The 24,548-nt window shown below is 43.9% G+C and overlaps 1 protein-coding gene across 6 annotated transcripts in view; it reads left to right on the forward strand.

Annotated features, from left to right (window-relative positions):
- Positions 1-24,548, forward strand: part of C2CD5 (C2 calcium dependent domain containing 5) — a 915,439-nt gene that overhangs the window by 196,962 nt on the left and 693,929 nt on the right. For all 6 annotated transcript variants that reach the window (XM_086920391.1, XM_086920370.1, XM_086920386.1 and 3 more), the window contains one exon: positions 19,088-19,196. In XM_086920391.1, the coding sequence (XP_086776517.1) occupies positions 19,088-19,196 (109 nt within the window). The remainder of the gene's footprint in view (positions 1-19,087; positions 19,197-24,548) is intronic.

Raw genomic sequence — 24,548 nt, forward strand, 5'->3', positions numbered from 1 at the left:
ATGAAATAATAGAAGATATTGAAAGTATCATTTTGATTGGTTGTCAATTCTAACACTTCATAAGTGTTTTTGTTAGGTAATTTACCTCAGGATATTTAGTCAGGCTTACAGCATAATTTCCTCAATGGAATTCCATCAAATTTAGGTAAATGGTAGGGACTGCTATGTAGTAGGGCCTATTCTATATTTGATGAAAGTGTCTGTAGTGGTTTTTCTGTAAATTACTTTCCCACCTTTTTTTATCGAGCGCTTACCGGTGCGCTCCCCGGTACGTGAACCGGCAGCGTTACAGGAGTCCTCCACTTTGTGTATCGGTAGAATTGAGACATAAGATGGAGGACAAACAATGTTCGGAATGGGTAGAAGGGGGCACGGTAGACACTTTGTGACCCTCTAGGTTTTCTGAGGGGGGATTAGGACGCTGATATATGCAAAAATAAAAAAATAAAGTTTTTGAAAATTTCGCGGGGGAGCGCCCGGTACGCGCACCGGTAAGCGAACCGGGGAGCGTACTTTGGTGAAAAAAAAAAAAGTTAGAAAAAGATAAACGTTTTGAATGATCGGAGGTAGGGTAGCTCTGAAAAGAGCTATTGGGTTCTGTGGCTAATTTAGGTACCTACAAGTAGGTTCCAATGCACACTTTTAAATAAAGGACGAATATTCTATTCCCTTCATCGGAGAAGTGCACACCATCTCTTCTGTAGCTGTCTTGAATGTTGTAACGCAAGTTATTGTTGTATATTAAACCCATTCCATAGTCTCTCATGTAAGCAGAAACAGATTTATTCATGTGTTTCCGTGCTTTCTCAAGTTGTGGAAAAAATGTGTTGGACCACTTACATTTCTGTTTTTGACATATATTGGAATATACCAAGGCAGTTTGGGGAAAAAGTGTCATCAATTGAAGAAAGGTGTTCTTTAAAAGCATTTCCAGACCAACCCCAGTCATAGTGAATGAATGAAATGAAATGAAATGAAATTTGATTTGTAGAGCGCATGGCTGCCCGAAAGCGTCCCAGCGCTTGCTTAGGGAACCCGTCCTGGTATTCCCCTGCGAGATAACCCATTACTGGGCATCCCCAAGGTGAAAGCCAGGCATCCCGCTGCGAGGGGCCGTTGTGGAGATTAAGCAAGCTATTGCCCAGAGTTACAGAGTGGGACTCCATGATTGGAATAGGCACCGAGGCGAGAATTGTCAGGTCCAGGGAAATTTGAGCCCAAGACCCACCGAGGCGGGGAATTGAACCCTGGTCCGTGCCAGACCTCTGCATCAGGGTCTGCCGCTCCAACCACTTGAGCCACACTTCTCCAGTGCCCAAATTATTTCCACCACAGTGCACTATTAAGAGGTCAGGGTTTGGCAGATGCATACAATTTTTTTATTTAAAACATATAAAATATATTTTTGCTTTAAAATAGGAATACATTTTACAGATTTTGATATTTACTTTTAAAAAACCATTGAAATTCACTGAAAAAACCATAGGTTATAGACCATATATAGTTAGGGATTAGCATTTACAAAACCTTATTTTACTCGCACAAAACCATTGAAATTCGCATATATAGTTAGTTCCACTAACTATATATCGCGCACCCGCAATCCACTGCTAATGATGTCACATATTACATCATTCATGACATGGTCAGTGACATCACTAATGACATCTCAAATGACATCACTGATGACATCACTGATGACATCTCATTTGACATTACTGATTACATCACTGATGATATCATTCATGTGATAATACGTTGAACCACTTCAGACTCTAATATAACCTTACATACACTCAGTGTAAACAGACACTCACAGACTGTCACTCATCCATGGAGTTACTCACACACCTAGTCAGTCATGCAAAGAATCAATCACACTTCCATTTCCTCAACTATACAGTTATACACACCTTACTTATTCAAACATATACTAACACATATTTACTCTTTTATACAATCCTTGATTGAAGTTCACAATGATCCATACAGCCACTCACACATTCACTGGCTCTTATGCACAGTTATTTATATATGTCAACTCTCACATGTACTGTGTTTTACATATGTACTTACTTTGACATGTAGCACTGAGATATCCATTCACTCACCAATACACTCATGCACACAGTCAACTGCCCATACAGCTGTTTCCACATGCACTTTTGAACTCATACATCTAGTGAATGAAGTGCTCACACATCTATGCACAGAGTCATACCCCTCCCAGCCACCCACACACATACTCAGTCTCCCATACAAATACTTGGACAACCAATCAATAACCCATATAGTTACTCATATAGCTACTGATTAACACATGCAGCAGTTTACAGAACAACAGACATAATGATGCACAAATTAAGACAGTTTAGTCACTAACCCATGCACTCAGTGAGACACATTTAATCACTCACTCATACAGTCAGTCATGCACCTACTAAATCCTTCATCCAGACACTTATACATCCACTCATTCTTCAATATGTAAGACATATTTTAACTTTACAGAAACATACAGTCACTGGATGTTGTCATCAGTGATGTCATCAGTGATGTCACTGACCATGTCATGAATGATGTAATATGTGACATCATTAGCAGTGGATTGCGGGTGCGCGATATATAGTTAGTGGAACTAACTATATATGCGTATTTCAATGGTTTTGTGCGAGTAAAATAAGGTTTTGTAAATGATAATCCCTAACTATATATGGTCTATAACCTATGGTTTTTTCAGTGAATTATTAAGGTTTTGTAAATGCTAATTCCTAACTATATATGGTCTATAACCTATGGTTTTTTCAGTGAATATATATATATATAATATATATATATATATATATATATATATATATATATATATATATATCTCCTACTGGCGATAGCCAGTAGGTATATATAGTTAGGATTTTTTCTCTATGGAACTTTTGAAAATTCTATGTCTAATAACTTTGGCGTTTGTGGACGGAATCGGCTGAACTTTTCAGGAAAATGGCACATTTTGTTTCTGAGCAGCCCCTGAAAATTTGGGGGGGTTTCGTCAAGGGGGGGGCCGAGAAAAAAGGGGGGTCCCAAAACGCGTTTTTCCAATTTTAATTTCCATAGGGCGTTTGGCCTCACTTTTAGCTCGAACGGCTGAATGGATTTGCACGAAGCTTGGCAAAATTGTAGGGACTGTTAGCCCGATGTGCCTTTGCTGGGTCTCAATATATGTGCTCCAGTGGATTTTGAGAAATTAACGTTTAAAAAAACAGATATATCTGTGACAGCGTCCTGGATAGCGCACTAGATCGCGTACTTTTCGCGTAACGGAGCTTTGCGAAGCGAAGCTGATTGGCTCTCCGGTGTCTGTCAACATTCTAAACAGTCCGGAGCGGCCGCCATCTTGTCTCTCGGTAGGATCGAGAGACAAGAGGAGGAGAAAAACGAAGGGGGAATTTAATGAAAGGGGGCAAAGAAGACTCCTCTTGACCCCCTAGGAATGATGTTGGGGTTATTAAAGGGTCCCGTGGGGAAAATAAAAAAAAATAGATTTTTCGCGGTAAAAGCGCTTCCCGGTTCGCGAACCGGGCCGCAAACTGATAGCGAAACGGGAATTCGCCATTTTGTGTTTCGGTTTAATTAAATTACAGGGTATAAGGGGGTACGGGAGACGTATCCTGACCCCTTATGTTTTCTGAGGGTGGCTGAGGAGGCTCATATATGTTGATACATGTCTTCCAGCGGCTGTGCGTGAGCGTTTTTTTTTTTTTTGCTGCGTGACGTCTCTTAACGTTTGATTCGATGGAAATCAGGAACTGTTGACCGCCATTTTGTCACTGCGAGTAAATATTTTGTTAAAAATAATTGTTATAAATTAATCCTTATTGATAAACATTGTCTGCGCCATCTTGCCATTTTTTGCAATGCCACACTTTTGTCGTGCACGGCAGCCATTTTAGATGCCTTGACCAGACCCACTCTCTGCACGCCGCCGATCCTCAGCATGGCTCCCCACCCTCGCAAGCATCTCCCCCACGCACTGGTCATCCCCGCTCTCTCTCTCATGCATGGGCCAGAAACCTCCTCCCATCTGCGCTGTTCTTCTCTGATAATCACACCCTGTGCCTGCCTGACACCTCCCTTTCACCCTATTCACTACCACACCCTCTGACACTCCTCTTCCTCGGTGTCCGATTGTCCAGGCCGGTCCCAGGCTATCACCTAGCCCTGCAGATGTAGTTTATGGCCCCAGCTGTAAAGAATCACCCCTCTTCAAAGGAGTTACAGTAGATCAAGGCACCCACCCGATGAGATCCGTCACACCACACGCGTTCCTACTATCTGATAACCATCTTGTATTGTGCTTGGGGAGGGGATTCTCACTGTGAGGGTGTGTGGGTCCGAGCCTGAAGCGGAAGATTCCAGGGATGCCTCTTTGTACATCAAAGTTTTTACAATTATGTGTCACATTAAAAATATATAGCACTCCAACAAATTAGTAGGATTATAAAACTTTAATAACTTATAAATATATACAACGCAACAAAAACAGTAAATACATTTAAACATTTTTTTGAAAAAAGAAGCAACAATGGTCAGTAGCTGTCTTTTGTGCGAATAGTCCCAAGGCAGCACAACGTGCTGAGTTCTGGACGGCACCCAGGTGATGTCACCTGGGTGCCGCACTGGTTTTGGTATCCAACTAAGCCCCTTTAGTTTGGCTTCCGACCATCATGGGCAACCAGTGAGCGGCTGAAAACGCCATCACCTGCACCGCTGTGGGTCAATAACATCCGACCACTGGGTTCTCTAGATTGTCTGAAGGGCTACTCCCCTTCTTTTTGTGACAAATCCTCCACCCATGTCACCTGCTCGTGACAGGCTGATGGAGAACCATCTCCTTACTCCACTACTTTCTGGTACCCAAGAAGGACAGAGGTTTTTGTCCTATTCTTGATCCATGCCCTACAATTTCTTCCTGAAAAGGGTGAAATTCAAAATGCACCTGCTCGCTCACTGCTGTGTGCCCTGGACCTGGGAGACTGGATGGTAGCGTTGGACTTGCCGGGCAGATATTTCTATATTCCCTTCCTACAGATGTTATTTGTGGTCACAGTAGGTCATGAGCGCTTTCAGTTCACCGTGCTCTCCTTTGGCCTGACCAGCACCTCTCGAGTGTTCACCAAGGTGATGGTGGTAGTTGCAGCTCCTCTGCGGCGATCAGAGTTGCCAGTCTTTCCCCATCTCGACCACTGGCTGTTGAAAGCAGGCTCTGGAGCTGAGATGTATCATATGGTCTGGGTCTCTCCTACCCTTTTGGGATTCTAGGAAGCAGTGACGAAATGTGTTAATGAAATTACCCATTGTACTGTTGTCTGCTCCCCGAATACATGTTTACTGTGGGAGTTCCTGCGCCTGGCCAAAGGTAAGACCACTAACAGATGCATTGATTTGCAATGGTTCTCGCTAAATGTAAAATGGCGATACATAGGAAAGCCTGTCTAGGTCCTTAAGTGGATAAATGGCATGAAGAACTTGTCAAATGGACTAGGCTTTGACAGTGGTATGCTGCTCAGAGAGGCAAAGCGAGGGTGTGGTTCTATTGATATGGCGCATGCGTGGGAGTGGTTGGTTGACAGCATGAAGGTGCGAGAACCGGTCTCTTCGGCGAGCTCCCCGTGAAGTAGTCTACTCTGGAGGGTGGCAGGGTTTGAGCATTCTAACCGGGTGGAGGGACTTGAGTTGGGTGGATGCCCTGCGCAGCCAATGGTTTGGGTTTTTGGACAGTGGAGTTTCTCAGTGTCAGAACCTCATGGCAGAAGAGCAGATTTGAAGATGCACTTCACGGATTAGTTTAGGGAGGGAGTTTAGGTTACACTGAGTGGGTTTACTTGTTGGGGGAAGGGAGACATGAGGGGGACTGAGCCGCTGGACTGGAATTGGCTGGGTCCTTGACTCAGTGAGTAATTGACTGTAGTCTATAGTGGAAAGATGTTTTCTAGGATCTCACTGTAATCTCTCTTGCCTTATCTGCCTGAAACTAATAATAAAAACGTTGTTGAGAAAAGTTGTGAAAACACAACCTATAAGCTTGTCCAATGCTTGGTTGTGGATTGTTATCAGATACTGGTTGTTGCTAGAAACCATTCTGTGGTGTAGCTTTCAATGGCTTTCCGCTTCGGAATTCTGCCTGTTCACTCTACCAAAGTTACGGCCCTTGTTGTCATTTTGGTTCAAGATATTTTCTTAAGCCTGAAGATTAATGTAGTCACCCCCTCATTCATTTGTCATTTGCAGTCTTTGGGAAAGTTCTGCTTTTTCCTTAGTTATGGCTTGCTCTATTTTTTTCATGTCTTGGCTTTCTTCATTTTTTTATTTCTTATTTTTCATATTTTTTCCTTTTGACTTATGGTTTGCTTAACTTTCAGCTAATAGCGACCTATCTGTCTGCCTGCAGAAAAATCTGCAACAGCAAGGTCATTGCTTTGGTTCCCAGTTCAAAACAGAGTTGTTTTGAAAACACTCTTTCTTAAGTAAAATAAATCTACTCTTAATTTCTGGCAAATGGGTGGCTGTTTGACTTTCAGAGAACCATCAAAACCTTTCACTTTAATTAAAGTTTCCATCATAACTGCCTGGCAACATCTGGTTACTATTGTAACTCCTACCCATTCCTATTTAAGTTGATTTTTGGTTTTGTGCTTCTTAACATTAGGAAACGACTTAAAAGCATACATGGACTTTTCAAGTATCCAAAATTAATCAAATCAGTGACACAAATAATCTTTAGCATGAAATTGTTCCCTGGTTCATAAACTTAGTTATTCTTTGACATCTGGGAGGACCTTAGAAGATGACAAAATGTGCTGCATCGAATAGTAGTCATACACCTTTTTATGTTGAACATTCCCTTTAGATCAAAAGGGCTTCAATCTAGTACATTTTCGTAGCTAAAACATTGAAAGACAAGACCAGTGTTTGTACTTTTTGCACAAACCCATTTTGGGAAATAAATACCTAAATCAGGATTTGCAAGGTAGATTGATAGGTGTAAGGGGGCATCCAGATGCCTTCCTTGAAGAATTTCAGCATCAAAGTTAATAACAACAATTTCTAAGTTCTAGATGACCGGTTTGACTGCCCCAACCATGTCCAACCAAGCTCCCTCCCATTAAAACTTCAAACTATGCAAACATGTTTCCGGCCAACACACTCACTTGGACACATTGGGGCCCAATCCTTGCTCTGCCGGGATTTCTCACAATAAAAAAAAGCCTCTCCGTAATCAAGACACTCTACAAATTAGTCTTCTTCTTTGTAAACTTCCTCATGGGAACAACTTTTATAGCAATAGTGACAAACATGACTATCCACATACTGCGGAAAAATTTGAACCTCTCAGCGTTTGACTTACTTCTGACTACCACCTTCTCCCTTGACAAATGGATACCTCTCTAAGGGCCTGATATAATTTTAACTATCGTAAACAAAGAATGTACAGTTTGTACACCGCCTGATTTGTGAACGCAATTTAAGATGTGACCCTTCTATTAAAGTCACAACGCAAATTTCCCATTTGCGTGAGGTTGCAACATGCAAACAACTTGCCTAATAAAATATTTATAGGCAGGTTGAAATTTGTGACTTCCTGTTATTAGCTGAGTATGCAGTGGATGGAGCACTGCAAAGGACATTAGACCACCATTCTTATATTTCACAAATAGGAAGCTTTTTTATTTATTTAACAGTAGCTCTTGCCCATTAATGAGACAGACCTGGTTTATTAAAAAAAATAACACACTCGCATTTGGAAAGACGTCATGGCACCAGGTAGTGCTCCTTTAAACCACTCCATGCTTGTCGCAAGGTTGGCCTATACAATTTCAATGGGACAGCTTCTCTTAGCGAATCAGTGACCAAAACATTTCTGGTGTCGGTAACTGATCAATAGTTTTATGACCTCAAAAGCTCTTTACGAGTTAGAAAGACTTTCCAACTTGTAAAAGGGCTTTTGCACATTGTCAAAACACCATTTGTGATTATTTTACGAATCTTCGGGTTTGCAACTGCAAAAGGGTTTTGTAGATCAGGTCGGTATGTCAATGCACCTTTACCAAAAAAGAGGACTTCTTGATTCAATGAAAAGATAAAGAATCTGGAATTCAATGCGGTGCCACAATAGGGCGAAGCCAGCCAGGGGCCATGTTGTGTTTATTTGACACCCTGTCAGCTCCCTTTGGCATTCTTCTGGGTTGCAAGGATTCAAGAAGGTCTCCACTTGGACTACTGCCAACAGATCCGATGCCAGCTGTGCCACTTATTGTTATTAATATTATATTTAAGTTTATTGAGCGCACAGCTACCCGGAGGTTTCCCGGCGCTAGGGACCAGATGAAGGGAGTGTACCAGCGGAAGAAGAATCAGAATAGAGCGATTATTGGTTAAATAACCACGTTTTTACCTCCCTGCGAAACTTGAGATAGCAAGGTTCAGTACGCAAGGATAAAGGAAGAGAGTTCCAAAGGGAGGGGACCAGACAGGAGAAGGAGCGACCACCGATTCTTGCTCTTGTGACCCTAGGGACCTGAAACCTATGCTGGTTGGTTGAACGAAGGGTGCGGGGTGGACAATACTGATGAACTAAAGTGCTAAGATAGAGTGGGGCCCGGCCTGCATTAATTCTGTGCATAAAGCAGAGGGCCTTAAATTTAGTGCGGCTTTCAATACGGAGCCAGTGCAGGCTACGTAGATAAGGGGAAGTGGAGGATTTGTTAGGGAGTTTGCAGAGCAGCCGGACCGCCATGTTCTGGACTGTCTGTAGTTTGCGAGTCACCTCCTTGCATGCCCCCAGGAGAAGAGCATTGCCGTAGTCCAGTCTAGAAGTGATTAAAGCCTGGACTACGGTTTTCTGTGTCTCCTGAGGAAGCATCCAAATTATCTTTCTCAGCCACTTAATGATAGTGATGCATGTAGAGGAGGTTTTGACCACGTGTTGCTTCATGGACAACTGGCCATCAAAGATGATGCCAAGATTTCGTGCTGTTCTAGAAGGGACGGGAAGGGTGCCCATTTGCGCCGGCCAATGGTGGGGACCCCATAAGGTAGTGTTATGGACAAACAAAAGAAGCTCTGTTTTCCCCATTTCAGTTTTAATTTGTTTTCGTACATCCACGTGGCGATGTTACTGAGCCCTACGCAGAGAGAGGATGGGGATTAGTGATGTCCCATAGAAAGAGAGTAGATGATCTGAGTATCATCGGCGTATGAGTAAATGGTGAGCCCAGCTTGCTCCGCAATGGTGGCCAGTGGTCTAACATATAAATTAAAAAGTAAGGGGCTCAGAATGGAGCCCTGAGGGACACCGTAAGCAGGTTTATGGATTTGATAGGCCGATGAGAAGGAGAATACTTGAAAAGTGCGATCTGAGAGAAGGTAGCAAGCCAGTTGAGGGCTGAGCCAGTGATGCCAGATGACTTAAGAGCTTTAAGAAGGATGGGATGGGAAACCGTGTCGAATGCAGCGCTTAAATCAAGCAGAATAAGTGCCACGGTTTCCCCTTCGTCCACTCGGCATCAAATGGTTTCAGAAACCCCCAACAGAGTTGATTCCGTCGAAAAGCCGGACCTGAAGCAAGACTGGGATGGGTGTAGGAAGTTCCTTGATTCAACATGGTGAGTGAGTTGTGTATTAATGTGTTTTTCCAGAATTTTTGAAAAAACCGGAAGGAGTGAGATGGGGCGGAAATTGGACGGGTTATTGGGGTCAGCATTCGCCTTTTTTAATAAGGGCACTATCATCGCATGTTTCCATGCAGAAGGTACCTTGGCTTCTCTGAGGGAGGTGTTGAGTAAATCCAAGATTAGATTGAGCGAAGAAGTGTCCAGGATTTGTAAAATTTGTGGGGGGAGTGGATCCATTGGGGAATCGGATTTGATATTACTAATGATGTCATGGAGTGTAGTGCTGTTAAGGGGGTCCCAGGTACAGATCTGCTGTAAGGGTGTGGGGTTTATATCCTCTGGTGCCTCAGGTTCGCAGAGAGTAGCTGGATCAGGTACCTTAGGGGTACAGGTTTGCTGTGAGGGTGTGGGGTTTATATCCTCTGGTGCCTCTGGTACTTGACCTGTATCCTCTGGTGCCTCTGGTACTTGACCTGTATGCAGGGCCCGCCTTCACTCTGGGGTTGATGCCTATCCTGGATTTTCACCTCGTGCTGAGCTCATTGTCAGTTCCCTGTGTATCAGAGGAAGAACAGATGGTCAGAAGTAAATCCACCATGACCTCGATTGAAGTCAAGCCCACTTAGACGGCAGACACAACCCATGCAGCCCCATTCTGATTCTGAAGGGACATTGCCAGTCCCAACACCATGATGGCGATGACTGAGATCACGATTCCCATTACGCTGGCCGGTACTCTCCACCTTGGCTCTTCCATAGAGGAATCAGCATCTTCTGTTGTGGTCATAAGGAGGACTGTGTAAGTCCTCGATCTCCAACTGCCATCAATAGAGGTAAAAACTAATGTTCTCACAGAAGTTCTGCTGCCTGGGCAGACTTCTTTATATCTGCTCCTCTCTTTCAATGATGCCCTAACAGATACCTTAATAGACACTTCTACCAAACCTAGATGTTGCCTGCCTGTATTACTGAGAGCCTTGTGGTTCACACTTCTACAAGCAGGTTGAATCCTAACTCTTGCCCTGCTACGCCCCAGATAGGAATCCAAATGCACGAAGGCCTTTCAGGAGAGAAAGCATTTATCTACCAGCCTAGCACTCAGATCACTCAACTCTGGTTGCCTCTTAATATGTTAATCGTACATTTTATGTGACCTGGTGAGCAAAATCTTACCCTTGGTCCCTAATGAGTGTTGTGCTAAATTGGCCCAGATCATACTACATGGGCAAGACACTGCAAATAATGTCATCAGATTGAGCTGGACACCACCAGTTGCTCAGGTGGGGCAGTCTGTACAAACTTGCTGCTTCACTCCCACGCGTCACTGAGATCCACAGGCTTCTCCAGTGACTTCAAGGTGCCACTGATGGACATGCTATTTGATGGCAGCAGTGTCTACAGGTCTTGGAGTGCTTCAAAGAAAAAACGGGCACAATTTGCTCCCTTGGCCTCTTAGCAATCATGGTGCACGATCTCCAAAAGTACTGCCCTTTTCGAGGCTTTGGAAGGGGCATCCAATAGAGGCAATACCTGTCTCTGCATCAGCTAGCCTCCATATCCCTTTGAGATACGGTTCAGGGATCCACCTCAGACCGTGTCCAGGCCCTAATGGGGAATGCACCACCCAGATTCCTGTCCACTGCTGCCACCATTCTCAAACACCTTTAGCTTTTACTGGTGACACATTGTTGCCCTGTTGCAGGCAGGATACGTTATTACCTCCACAGGTGGCAAAGCATCACATCGGACAGATGGGTGCTTAAAATTGTGAAGGATGGTTATGCCTTACCTCTTCTGTCCACCATTCCACACATGCTGCCTACACCACAGCAATGTTTGAAGGACCATTTGTCTACTCTACAAATGGAAGTCTAGGCTCATTTGATCAAAAGAGCCATTGAGAGGATGTCGGCATACAATATAGGGACTGAATGCTACTCTCATTATTTTCTAGTGCCGAAGAAAAACGAAATACTTATTTTAGATCTTCACCTTCTGAACTTCCTCCAAAAAATGACAAGGTCATGATGGTCACCCTGACCCAACTTCTGGTCGCTTTGAATTGAAGTGACTGAATAGTGGAATTATATTTGCAGGATGCCGATTTACACATTCCCGTCTTGCAGTCCCTATGACAATACTAGTGTTTCTAAGTGGGTCATTAGCACTTCCACTTCTCTGTGCTTCCCTTCAGCTCTACCAGTACCCCTCAAGTGTTCACGAAAGTGATGGTAGTGGTAACTGTACATCTTTGGAGAAACGGGAAAACCAGTCTTCCCATACTCAATGGCTGGCTGTTAAAGGCAGGCTTACCACGGTCAATTGTAGACCACCTTCAGATCACAGTAAACCTCCTGTTTCTTTGAAGTTTTTGATCAATATACCAAAGTCACAACTGACTCCTATGCATAGGCTCCCCATCATCTCCTATGCATAGGCTCCCCGTCACCTGACCCATTTTGGATATAGTGCACTTTGGAGCCTTCCCTCCATCTCAGAGTCCAAGATATCCAGGCTACGATCCCGATATTTCAGCCTTTTTGCTTTTTGTCTCTTGGAGATTGGCTCTGAGACTTCTTGACCTCTTGCATCCTGCTAGTGGACCACACCAAGTGTCACATGCAGGCTCTGCAGTGAGATCTGAAGTCTCAATGGACTTAGTACCAAGGGAACCTATCAGATTCAATCTGGGTGTCAGAGGAGTCTGCAAAAGATCTTTAGTGGTGGTTGCTATACCTCATATGGATCAGTGACAGATCTCTCTCCCTACCCAGCCCAGCGCTGACAGCTGTGATGGATGCATTGATAGTTTGGGCAGGCCACTTGGAGTGGTAGAGAGCAGAGACCTGGCTCCACATCAGTCTGCTGGAGTTGTGGGTGATGCACTTGGCACTAAAGCCTTCCATCCTTCAAGGGGGAAAGGGTGCAGGTGCTCAAAAACCCTACTGGCATGTGGTACTGTAACAAGCAGGGTGGACTGGGTTCATGAACCCTGTGCCAGGAAGCTTTATGTTAATGGAACTTCCTGAATTTTCAGGACATTTCCAGAGTAGTACACCTCTTGGTAGGTTTTTTAAATGCCAGGCCTGGAAAAACTCAGTTGGGGTTGCCTAGCGAATGGCAATTACATTGAGGTGGCGCTGGGGTCATCCAGTATTAGGGAGTACGCTGACTCAATGTTTTTTATCACTGCAGGGACTGCGCAGTGTCCAAGCTTTTGTTAGAGTTCCCCAGACTGTTGTCCCTTGGAGATGCATTCTGACTGGTCTGCAGCTCAGACTCCTGTACGCCTGGGAGCATCTACCATTCCTGTCTGTGTTTTCTGATGATCAGGAAGTGCCAAGACCAAGTCATCTTAGTGGCTCCAGACTGGGCCAGGAGAGAGTGGTAGCCAGAACGTCTGGCCATGAGTTTTTTTTCTTCGATCCAGCTGCGACTTCAAGCGGATCTTCCCCTTTTGTATCGCTTTGTTCGCCCTAAGTTGGCAGGGTATGCTCAGACGTGAGTCCCTTGCTCACTTTGCCACTGGATTCAAGATAGCCTGGCTGATGAGGATTATGAATCCGAAACCGGTCCCAAGATGCTTGTTTCCGGTCCAGGGAAGACATGGCATGGCAGTTCGGGCTGGACTGTTCCCATGAGGCACAGGGTCAGACTGATTTGCAAATGGCCATGTCTGAACTGGGGTGGCGGAGTGAGCTAAAGAATGGTGATGGATTAAACCCAGATCAGTGGACTAGGGGTGAGTGTTTGATTTGCTCAAACGCTCCGTCCATCATCCCCTTTTATATCGCTTTGTTCGCCCTAAGTTGGCAGGGTATGCTCAAACGTGAGTCCCTTGCTCACTTTGCCACTGGATTCAAGATAGACTGGCTGATGAGGATTATGAATCCGAAACCCCCAGGATGCTTGTTTCCGGTCCAGGGAAGACTGATTTGCATATGGCCATGTCTGAACTGGGGCGGCTTATGTGAGCTAAAGAATGGTGATGGATTAAACCCAGATCAGTTGACTAGGGGTGAGTGTTTGATTTGCTCAATCGCTCCGTCCATCATCTCCTTTTGTATTACTCTGGGTAAGAAGCAACCTCCAGAGGGCTCACTCCGCCCGGGCAAAGGCTGACATCATAGCATTGCGCATGGAATATCTGTTTTAGATATCTGTTAGGCTGCTGCTTGGGCATCAGTACCACATTCACAAAGAACTACTGCACTGATAGACCAGGTTTGTCAGTAGGGACAATTTGTCTGATCGGTCCTGCAGGATGTTCCAGTCTGAGCTATTCCACAGACCCAGTATGTGAGGGGGTACTGCTCTTGTATCAATTCACAAGGTGTGGAATCTACAGTGAGAGGTATTCATCAGATGAACAAGTTACTTAACTTTGCTATCGCAGTAAATTGTGGATACCATACCTCACCTCAGATTCATCACTGACCCACTCTTCACCCTGTTCTATGAAATGGGCTCTTTTTTCCCACCTAAAAAGATCCTAATTTAGATATCTGCACACTTTTAGCTCTGATGTGTATTGCTTTCACAGAGTCTAAAAAAGAAAGTGACATCTTATAGCCCTAGAGGGACCCTGGATTCCCTCCGGACCTTGTGTAAATAATTACTTTTAAGGTACAGTGGTCCCCTTTGGTAACTATGATGCTCAATAATTGCAAAAAATGTATGTATGTGTGTGTGTGTGTGTGTGTGTGTGTATACTTGTAAAGCGCACTGCCGCCCTATCTCGGGGCATCCTGGCGCTGTATACCGCTGTGGAACCCTTCCTGGCTTTCCCTGTGAGATGCCCCCTCCTGGGCACGCCCAAGGTGAAGCCAGGCATCCCAGCGCTGTTGGGGCCGTTGTGGAGATTAATCAAGCTATTGCCCAGAGTTGCATAGTGGGACCCAAGATTAGAGTAGGCACCAAGGCGAGAATTATCGAGTCCGCGGACATTGAGCCCAAGACCCTGCCGCGTCGGGAATTGAACCCTGGTCCCGGGCCTGACCTCTGCTTCAGGGTCTGCCGCTTCTAACCAATGAGCCATACTTCTCCAAATGTATGATCAAACAATGTTTTAAATATTAATAATGAAGAAACAAAAAAGGAATGTTCTTGCTTCTTGATACCATGAACTCAGACCTGAATAGAATGGAAATTATCCAACCTTACTGTAACACTACTGTCAGACGACATGGTCTCTGAAAACCTGACATAATTCTCCTTTTTACTACCTTATTCTGGTCTCAAAAGCAGTCCATATAGGGCCGCCGTTTTGCTCTGTCAAGCTGGCTATCCACTTTGATCCCACTTGCATCTTTCTCCCCGAGTTGAAAGAGTGGATGATCCCACTGTTAAACCTAATTCTGTGAATATTTTTTTCTCTCCCAGATTTCTCTCCCTATTTATTTATTATGATCTTTTTCCCTTATTCTTCATGTGTCCTGTCCTCACTCTATTATGGCCACTGTCCTGCCAGTCAAAGATGTTTGCCCGCACTAACCCTTTTCCCACGGCTTGTATCGCTCCTCTGAGCATCTCTTATTGAAGGATACACTGCGGTACCTATCTGCGGTACTCATCTCTCTCATCAGGTTGTGTCCCAGACTCTCTACAACTAGGGCAAATAACCCCCATACTCCAGAAACCAGGGGCCAACCCAAACGACCTCAACAACCTCAGACCTATCTCCAACCTACCATTCCTAGCTAAAACATTAGAGAAATGCGTTCTCCAACAACTCAACAAACATATGGACGACTTCAGCCTGCTGGACACCTTTCAATTGGGTTTTCAGGAAAGGTTGTAGCACTGAAACAGCTATGCTCAATATCTCAGATGATATCCACAGAACCTTAGATGAAGGTGAGGCCTGTCTCCTCATCCTTATTGGCTTATCAGCGGCATTCGACACAATAAACCATACAGCTTTCCTTGAGACTCTGAATAGACGCTCTGGCATTAAAAACACAGTTCCTAAATGGTTCACTTCCTTCCTTCAGCACTGCTCGCAACAAATTAAAATCAACTCCTGCCTCTCTGCACCATCACGTGTCAAACTTGGAGTCCCTCAAGGATCGATTCTCTCACCATCCCTCTTCAATCTCTTCATGGAACCCCTTGCAATTATTGTGAATTATTCCACATCTATGCCGATGACACCCAAATATACCACAAAATCAACTCGCCTAAGGATATCCTGCACCTCAATACCACGCTTACCAAGATCCAATCCTGGTTTAACGCAAACCATTTAAAGCTGAACCCTGACAAAACGGAATTCATACTGTTATCTCTGAAAAGTAACCACCGACCTTTCCAAGCCTGGCTCAAAAATCTTAATGCTCTAAACTGCTCCTTTGTCCTATCGGATTCAGTAAATCTCTAGGCATTGCCCTGGATAAGAACCTGTCATTGAAAGACCACATCAAGATCTCGGCAAAAGGTGCACTCTACTCTCTAAAACACCTCAAGAAAATTAAACCTTTTATTCCCCAAGATGATCTTAAGACAATTGTAGAATCCCTAGTCCTTTCTTAACTAGACTACGGGAACGCCATCCTTACAGGTATACCAAAAGCTCACCTTGCCCCACTAAGGTCAGTACTCAATATGGCAGCTCGTCTCATAACTGGTGGAAAAAGATTTGAACACATCATACCTACCCTCAAATCTCTCAACTGGCTCCCCATGGAAGGCAGATGTATTTACAAACTGGCCTGCATCAGTCACAAGGCTCTTCACACCCAATCCCCCAATAACCTGAACAGCAAACTGGTTAAAGCAGGAACCCTGAGAAGCACCAACTCACTTTTTCTCATCCCCCCGAAACTGAAAAGAAAAGCGACCCAGTGCCGATCCTGCTCTGGCAATGTTCCCAGGATATGGAACACACTCCCCACTGACCTCAGATGCAACCCCTCATTCCCTTGCTTCAAAAAGGACCTGAAACTACTGCTCCTCAACCAACACTTCCCTGACCAAGTCAACAAACCTAGACATCAATACACTAATGGTCTCCCCTCTCACTCTGATTTTTTCTTGGAGAGAAAGGACCTGAAACTACTGCTCCTCAACCAATACTTCCCTGACCAAGTCAACAAACCTAGACATCAATAGATTAATGGTCTCCCCTCTCACTCTGACTTTTTCTTGGAGGGGGCCTCATCTGACTGTTTCATCCACCTGCGTTCTTCACTCCCCTAATGTATATTTAAGTGTGATGTATTGGCTTATATATTTTTATGATTCCCCATGGTCTACGATGTAATGCATCTTCTCCCTCTCTTGTGTATGTAAAGCTCTCTGATACCCCCAGGTGTAGCTAGCGCTATATAAAACTTTATAAATAAATAAATAAATAAATACAATAACACAGGTTATTCAGCACTCAAGTGTCCCAGCATGACACAAATTCTCGTTTCGATTCTTGTCGCATAAAGGGTGCCCGACAAGGGAAGTTTATCCCTTGTTTCCAACACCTTTCAATACAAGATTCCCTGTCTGCATGCAACCAAGTAAGTATGTTTTGATTGAAGTCGGGCAGGACTGTATGGCTATACTATGTAGTCTTGCAATTATCTCCTCCCTCTTCCATTGGTTTCGTTCTCAAGCATCATCTGAGTTGGGCACCTTTATTTCCAACCCAATCCCCATGTGGATCACCTTGGTAACACGGTATGCAGAAACTTTGCTTTCCCGGAACAGTTCTTCCTTAAACCTGTATGACTCTGTTCTGTGCTTGCATACCTGCGAGCTTTCTTACCCTCTAATTCTATGTTTTTTCTTATTCTTTAGACGCATCTACATCCCTTCTATATTTAGAACGGTTTCTCATGCCAATATATAGAAGTAATGAATGTGGGACATCTGTTCAGTGCACAGTTAACAATACTTTTATAGTCATTTTGTTGTGTAAGCTTACCTTATATTTACGTTTCTTTTTGCGTTTCCCTTTTTATTTAACTTGGTACTGTCTAGAGTGAACACTAATAAAAGTCCTAAAAATTATCTTACAATTCAAGTGGTTTGCAATGCAGATGCCAAATATTGCAGACACGGTTAAATGAGAATTTAAAAGACTCTGGCTGTATATAAACTTTGTGAATTTATGATGCACACAATGCGTAAATTACACAAATGTATCATTCTTGTCTGAGCACTTTTTTTCACCCCACTGTCCACTTGTACAGAAAGTGTTTGTTCTTTATTATTTATCATAAAAACACTGGTCATATATTTTTTCTGATATTATTCAGTATCACTGTTACCATAGGGACCATTCTTCCTTAGCAATCAAAGAAGTTAACTAATGGCAGCGCTCAGGGTAGCAGCTGTATGAGGCTCCAGTGCTATTTCTGGGACAGGACGAAGTTTTACTCAAACGCTCCGTCCGTCATCCTCTTTTGTATCGCTCTGTTCGCCCTAAGTTGGCAGGGTATGCTCAGACGTGAGTCCCTTGCTCACTTGGCCACTGGATTCAAGATAGCCTGGCTGATGAGGATTATGAATCCGAAACCGGTCCCAGGATGCTTGTTTCCGGTCCAGGGAAGACATGGCTTGGCAGTTCGGGCTGGACTGTTCCCATGAGGCACAGGGTCAGACTGATTTGCATATGGCCATGTCTGAACTGGGGTGGCTGAGTGAGCTAAAGAATGGTGATGGATTAAACCCAGATCAGTTGACTGGGGGTGAGTGTTTGATTTGCTCAAACGCTCCGTCCATCATCCCCTTTTGTATCGCACAGGACGAAGTCAATCAAGAGCCGCTCGACACCACATACTGGTGCGTAAGGGAATTGATGAGAAAAATCTCTCAATCTAATGTGGTACCTGGGGATATTCCCATGGTGAGGAATCTGCGATTAGATAGGGTATCTCTCGGAATTAGCATTGCCAAAGGTAAGTAACTTGTTCTTTCCTGACCAATGCAGATTGTGCCAAGCTTTGCAGTCAGTCACTAGATAGCAGATCACTTGAATACCTATTAAAATTCCAAGTATCAGTTTAGCTACATGGAAGTATTGTTTTATTGATGGGCTAATTGTTCACTGCTTCGACTCTTCTGAAACCTTTGAACCACCTGCTCAAATTACAGTTGATTGTTTTTTTTAATTTACTGTGCTGTGTAAGAAAGTTAGGCTGTGCTGACCAGTCCTAGCCTATCCTTGAAATCTGCATGTATTACATTTTATAAAGATTAGTAATTCCTAAACTGCCACTCACAAACAACTCCAAAGCTAAAACCATACAGGGGTATTTGCAGTTGAATGACTACATATGAAATTTAACTAACAGGTTTATAGGTTGAAGAAACCACTTTTTGTGCTAGCCATATTTATATAGTATATCTTTATAAAGTAGTTTAAGTAATTATCTTCTAGGTAAAATCATCTTATTGAGGAATTCTGATAGCACGTTTTATAATTTCAGGAGTTTCCCTTTTTCACCTTGACGACCTTCCCTCTGGGTTTCCTTGTCCATGTCGGAGGTGTTGTCAGCGCACGCTCTGTGAAGCTTTTGGATCGTATACACAACCCTGGTATGTTTGGTAACAGAAACTGTCACCTACCTGTAAAACACCCTTTTGATTCAGCTTGGAAATAATAAAACTTACAAATGTGATTGCGTGTTACTATTAAGAATATGAATTTAAAAATAATTTTACAGTATAATCTTTTGATTGTTATTCAGTTATAATTTTTTGTTGACTTGGGAACTACTCTCTCATTAATTAATTTGTTATTGCCATCCTGATCGTCTTAATATTCATCTGTCCCCAGATAAAGTACAATTGCTTTTTAAAGATTCTTTATGGTCTAGAAAACCGTGAAGCTAGTGCACATTGTGGAAAAAGAAAAAATATCCATTAATTTTTCCTCATATAAACCATTTGAAATAATTTGCACAGAGATGCTGGATCCATCTAGTAGCTGTTATTTCAATCCATACCATTTTTTTTAACACAGTATAAACCTAAATTTTAATCTGTGTTATTCTAGTGATTTATAAATAAAGAAACATACTGTTCGAGGTGTATGAGCTGCAGATCACGCATTTGCATTAGATCGCCATCTGGTGTTGGGCTCGGATGCTTGCACCTTGTTGTTGTCTTGGAAGAAGTCTTTGTAGTCACGAGATAGGTGACTCCTCCCTATGACGATAGTGCGCATGGGCATCAACTCCATTCTTAGATTGTTTTTTTCCGCCATTGGGTTCGGATGCAACTTTTGCGCTCTGATTCCAGTAGTCGACGTGGGCCGATGGGCCTATCGACGCCTCATGGAAAGGACTCCGTTCAAAAAATGCCCCCAGTGTGGAGCGAAGTTCCCACATAGTGACCATCATAAGGTCTGCAACCTGTGTCTCTCGCCAGAACACGACGAGTCCAGCTGTCCAGCCTGCACCTCATTTCGATTAAAAAAGACCATTTGAGATTGTCGGGCTCGACGACACATCATGACAGAGAGATTAGCTCCGGAACCAGAGGACATCTTCAATGAAGGCCCAGATGTCCCAGAAGAACATTCTGAAGATCTCGAAATCGTGTCAGAGGCAGAAGACTCCGATAACCAGATCACTCCTGGTCAACGAGTGAGTACTACTGCCCCTACCCCAACTCCACCATCAAAACAGAAGGCACTGGTCAAGACTTCGCCTGTTGGCCCCAGTCGCGACAAAGTACACTTCAGAATCCCTGTCTCCGTCCCCATCTCCGAAGAAGAAAGAAAGGCCTTCCGGTAGCTCGGGACCGAGCAAACTGCATATACTAGTATATAAGGAAGCAGAGGAAGAGTTCAGGGAAGACGAGCCTGTGAGTTTCAGTAGTTTAGAGAATGGTAGAGAGGAGGGGGGGGGGAGTACTAATGACACATGCATCAGGACCGTAAGGAAATCCGGGGTAATCTGCCTTCTCTCTTGGAACATAGCAGGACTACAAAAAAAACTGTTGCTCCCAGAGTGAAATGATTTTATTGACCACCAATACATCTGCTTGTTCCGAGAGACATGGAGCTTGGTCCCCCTATATAAACCTGGTTTTGCTACTTACTTTATTCCAGCATTAAGCCAGGAGAGGGGTCGACCATTGGGGGGTCTCCATATTTGGCTAAGCATTTCTCTAAACTGGAAAACAACCATGCATACTACTCCATCAAACGACATTCTACACCTGTCGGTGAAAAGTCCCCTACATAGTCGCAATGTGGAGATTTTTAATGTGTATGCCAGAGGGTCTCCCGGGAACCAACCATCAGCTACCATAGCAGTATTGGAGTCCGTACTGTCTACCATTCCTCCCAACTCTGTCATTATCGTGGCGGGAGATCTTAATTGTACCTTCGAACCGCTGAGTGGGGAGGATGTATTGAGTACTGGGGAGCAGGATAGCAAATTCGCTATTCCGCCGCTCAGCTTAGCCCCAATCAAAAAGTGGACTCAAAGGGCCATCCAATTGAACGCCCTAACCGTGGAGTATAATCTAAGAGTGGTGAACGGTAGGACACGTTCTGATCTAAAAGGGTCCAATACATACAATAGGTCTTGCTGCTCCTCACGGATTGATTATATCTTGCTGGACATTCGGCTCTGGGGTGACCTTTTGGATATGGAAGTGAAGGCAACCCAGGATAGTGACCACAATCCCCTTTGTATGCAACTAAAAAACAACTGGGCCGTCTCTAAGTCCCCCAATTCAGTGAGGATCCTAACAGAAGAGGTAGTCCCTTCCAATTGTAACTGGCGTCTTAAAAGGCATAAGGTTGCATACCAGGAGGATAAATTGAATAGTATAAGAGAGCTCATTGAGCATAAGACCATAGAGCTGGTGTCAATTAGCGATGCCATAGAGGATTTAGAGAATTCACCACTTCCTGAATTCTATCAAAAGACGATAGACGGATTGGGAATGTTCTTTGCCATTTCGGACCCTAGCAATCAGGAAACCAAAAAAACATCTCCCCAGGCCATCTTACCTGTGGTACTCAGATGTTTGCAGGGAAAAGAGGCGTAGTCTTTCTATGGCTCTACAAAGTAACAACCCCTCTCTGGTTAGAATAGCTAGGAAAGAGTACTCTCGGGCAGTAGAGCTAGCTAAGTGCAATTGGGAAGAACTACACTGGCAGGAACTTAAAGCCGCCTCCCAATTAAAAGACTCCGCTGTGTTCTGGGAAATACTCAACAAAGGTATCCGGAAGGGATCCGATTCGATTCCTAAATACATCACAGAACATGAATGGTATGCCCATTTTCTTGGCCTATATTGTGATGGTGGGACCATCTCACCAATCTATAATGAGAACCTCCCATTACCAGAAGGGGGTCTTACACCTGACGATGCACATGAGGGCTCTAAACTATCCGAACCTTTTAACTTCAAAGAAGTTTCATCTGCTATAGCTGGGCTAGCTGCAGGAAAGGCGGCGGGTCCTGATGGCCTCCTTAGCGATCTCTTGCTTCGCGAAGCAAAAGTGTGGGCTGACTTTATTCTGCTTTTAATGAATCTGATAGCCAGAGGCCATCTTGTCCCTGACTATTGGAAGGGTGCAGAGGTAGTTGCAATATATAAAAAGGGTAATAGGGAGGATCCTGCCAACTACAGACCGATAAGCTTAATCAACGTAACTCAGAAGGTGGTTGGCAGGGTCCTCCTAATGAGGATAAGGTCATGGATGGATGACGGCAACATCCTTTCGCATTTCCAGGCAGGGCTCAGACAGAAAGTCGGCACAATGGACCAAGTGTTTAGATTTTGCATGCTACATTGGAAAGTAGTGGCCATCGGGAAAGGCAGTTTATATCTGGCCTTTATCGACCTCCAGACCGCATTCGATCTGGTCCCTCGAGCCAAGCTTTGGCAGGTGTTGTCTGATTTGGGCATCCCACCTATGATTCTCGATTTTACCAAGCGCCTCCACGAGGGGAATTGCACCAGAATCAGGTGGGGTAACCAAGGACAGTTGACTGGAAGGGTGGCGGTGAATATGGGGTTTCGCCAGGGTTGAGTGCTGGCTCTAACTATGTTCTCTTTCTTTGTAAATGGGGTGGTAGACCATTTGAGAGAGGTTCCAACTGACGCTCCAAACCTGGCTGGGGAGAAATCCCCCACCCTCTTATTCGCTGCCGACACCCTATTGGTGTCAAAAAGCCCTAGTGGCCTACAAAAATTGTTAGACAGGTTCAGCCAGTTTTGCGTTTTACGGGGACTATCCATTAATACTAGTAAAACTAAATTAATGACACTTTCCCCGTCCAAACGCTTTAAGAATGGCATCACTTTGAATGGCATCACTTTGAATGGCACTCCCCTAGAAACCGTAGACTCTTTTAACTATCTGGGCATTCGGATGAACAACTTGATGAAGTGGAATGCCCATTTGGCCAAGATGCTCCACAATCACAAGCGGGTGGCGGGGGCAATCTTGAGAGAACAGCAGCTTTCATCTTGCAGACCAGTAGGCACGGTTCTCGTGGTCTACGATGGTAAAGCACTGCCCTCAGCACTCTATGGGTCGGAATTATGGGGATTCGAGAATGTCAGCGACTTAGAGAAATCAGAAAATAAGTTTTACAGAGGTCTAGTTTTTCTTCCACTTTCTACCCATCTAACACCACTCCGAAAGGATTTTGGGAAGCACTCCATTACAGAGATTGTAAGATTACGCCCGCTACTTTTTTGGGTGCGCCTAAGAAGGACCCCTGAACTGGCCAACTATGCCGCTGCACTGAGCGAGATTATCAGTTTAGACACAGGGAGCAAGATCAAATGGATCTGCAAATTAAAGCAGTTGGTAACAGCGATAGGGTATGGAGTCCTGGGCAAGCCAGACCCCACCAGTGAAGCAAATAGTCAAGAAGGCATACTGGGAATGGGTAAAAGGGGAGGAAACTCGAAAATCCAACTGGGGGACCCTCACATAACAGTTTCTGGAGCATAAGCCCGGTGCTAGATTTGAATACTATCTCGATTATATACAATCTCCACGAGATAGAATGCTCTACTTGAAGTTCAAGTTAGGAATCCTCCCTGTTAATGAGTTGGTAGCGGGCTGGAGAAGCCATAGTTTATCATCTGCGAGATGCCCCGGTTGTTAGGCGCCCTCAGAATCTATCCCCCATTTCCTCTTTGCTTGTCCCGCATATAGGGCTGTAAAAATAAGAGGATTTCTCCTGAGACTATTAGAATCCCCACTAATCAATATTAGCAGTGGAAAGTTCCCCTATTAGATAACTCTCATTTGACTATATCATACATCCATTCCTAACGAATTCAGTTCATCAAAGGTGATTAAGTAACATCAAAATAACAGCAAAACTAAATTAGAAAAATACAATTTGTCTTTAATAAAATTGATAATGTTATATTCTACAACATTCATAAAAATTATATATGCAAAGACAGTTAACCCCTTCAGCGCGGCGCAAATTTTCGCGCTGTGCTGAAGGTTCTAATGAGCCTATCGGCTCATGACGGAACGGTTCCATCACGAGCACAGCTCAACCGATGCTCATGACGGAACCATTCCGTCATGAGCATGGAAGGGGTTAAAAAGTCCTATTGGCCAGTCATTTCGAATTGACATAAAGTTAAGAAGACAAATTATATTAAAAAAAATATACAACTGTATTAACAAATCTAAATGTCTGAGAGCTAACAACCAAGTGAAGTGCAAAAACAGGTAAAAAGCATCTCTAATCTGGTTACTTCATATTGAACTCAGTATATATTTTTTTTAAAGCAGGTGTCCATTAATCATTTCATCAAGGGAGACACCAGTATGGTTCTTTGGATGTAACATTCAATGATGCGTCGACGCGTTTCGGTAGCTCATGTGTTTCTCTATGCCACCTTCTTCAGGACATTATATATGTAAAGAAAGCTCTCTTCTTACAACGG

The sequence above is a fragment of the Lissotriton vulgaris genome, chromosome 1_1 (assembly GCF_964263255.1).
Source record: "Lissotriton vulgaris chromosome 1_1, aLisVul1.2, whole genome shotgun sequence".
NCBI lineage: Eukaryota > Metazoa > Chordata > Amphibia > Caudata > Salamandridae > Lissotriton > Lissotriton vulgaris.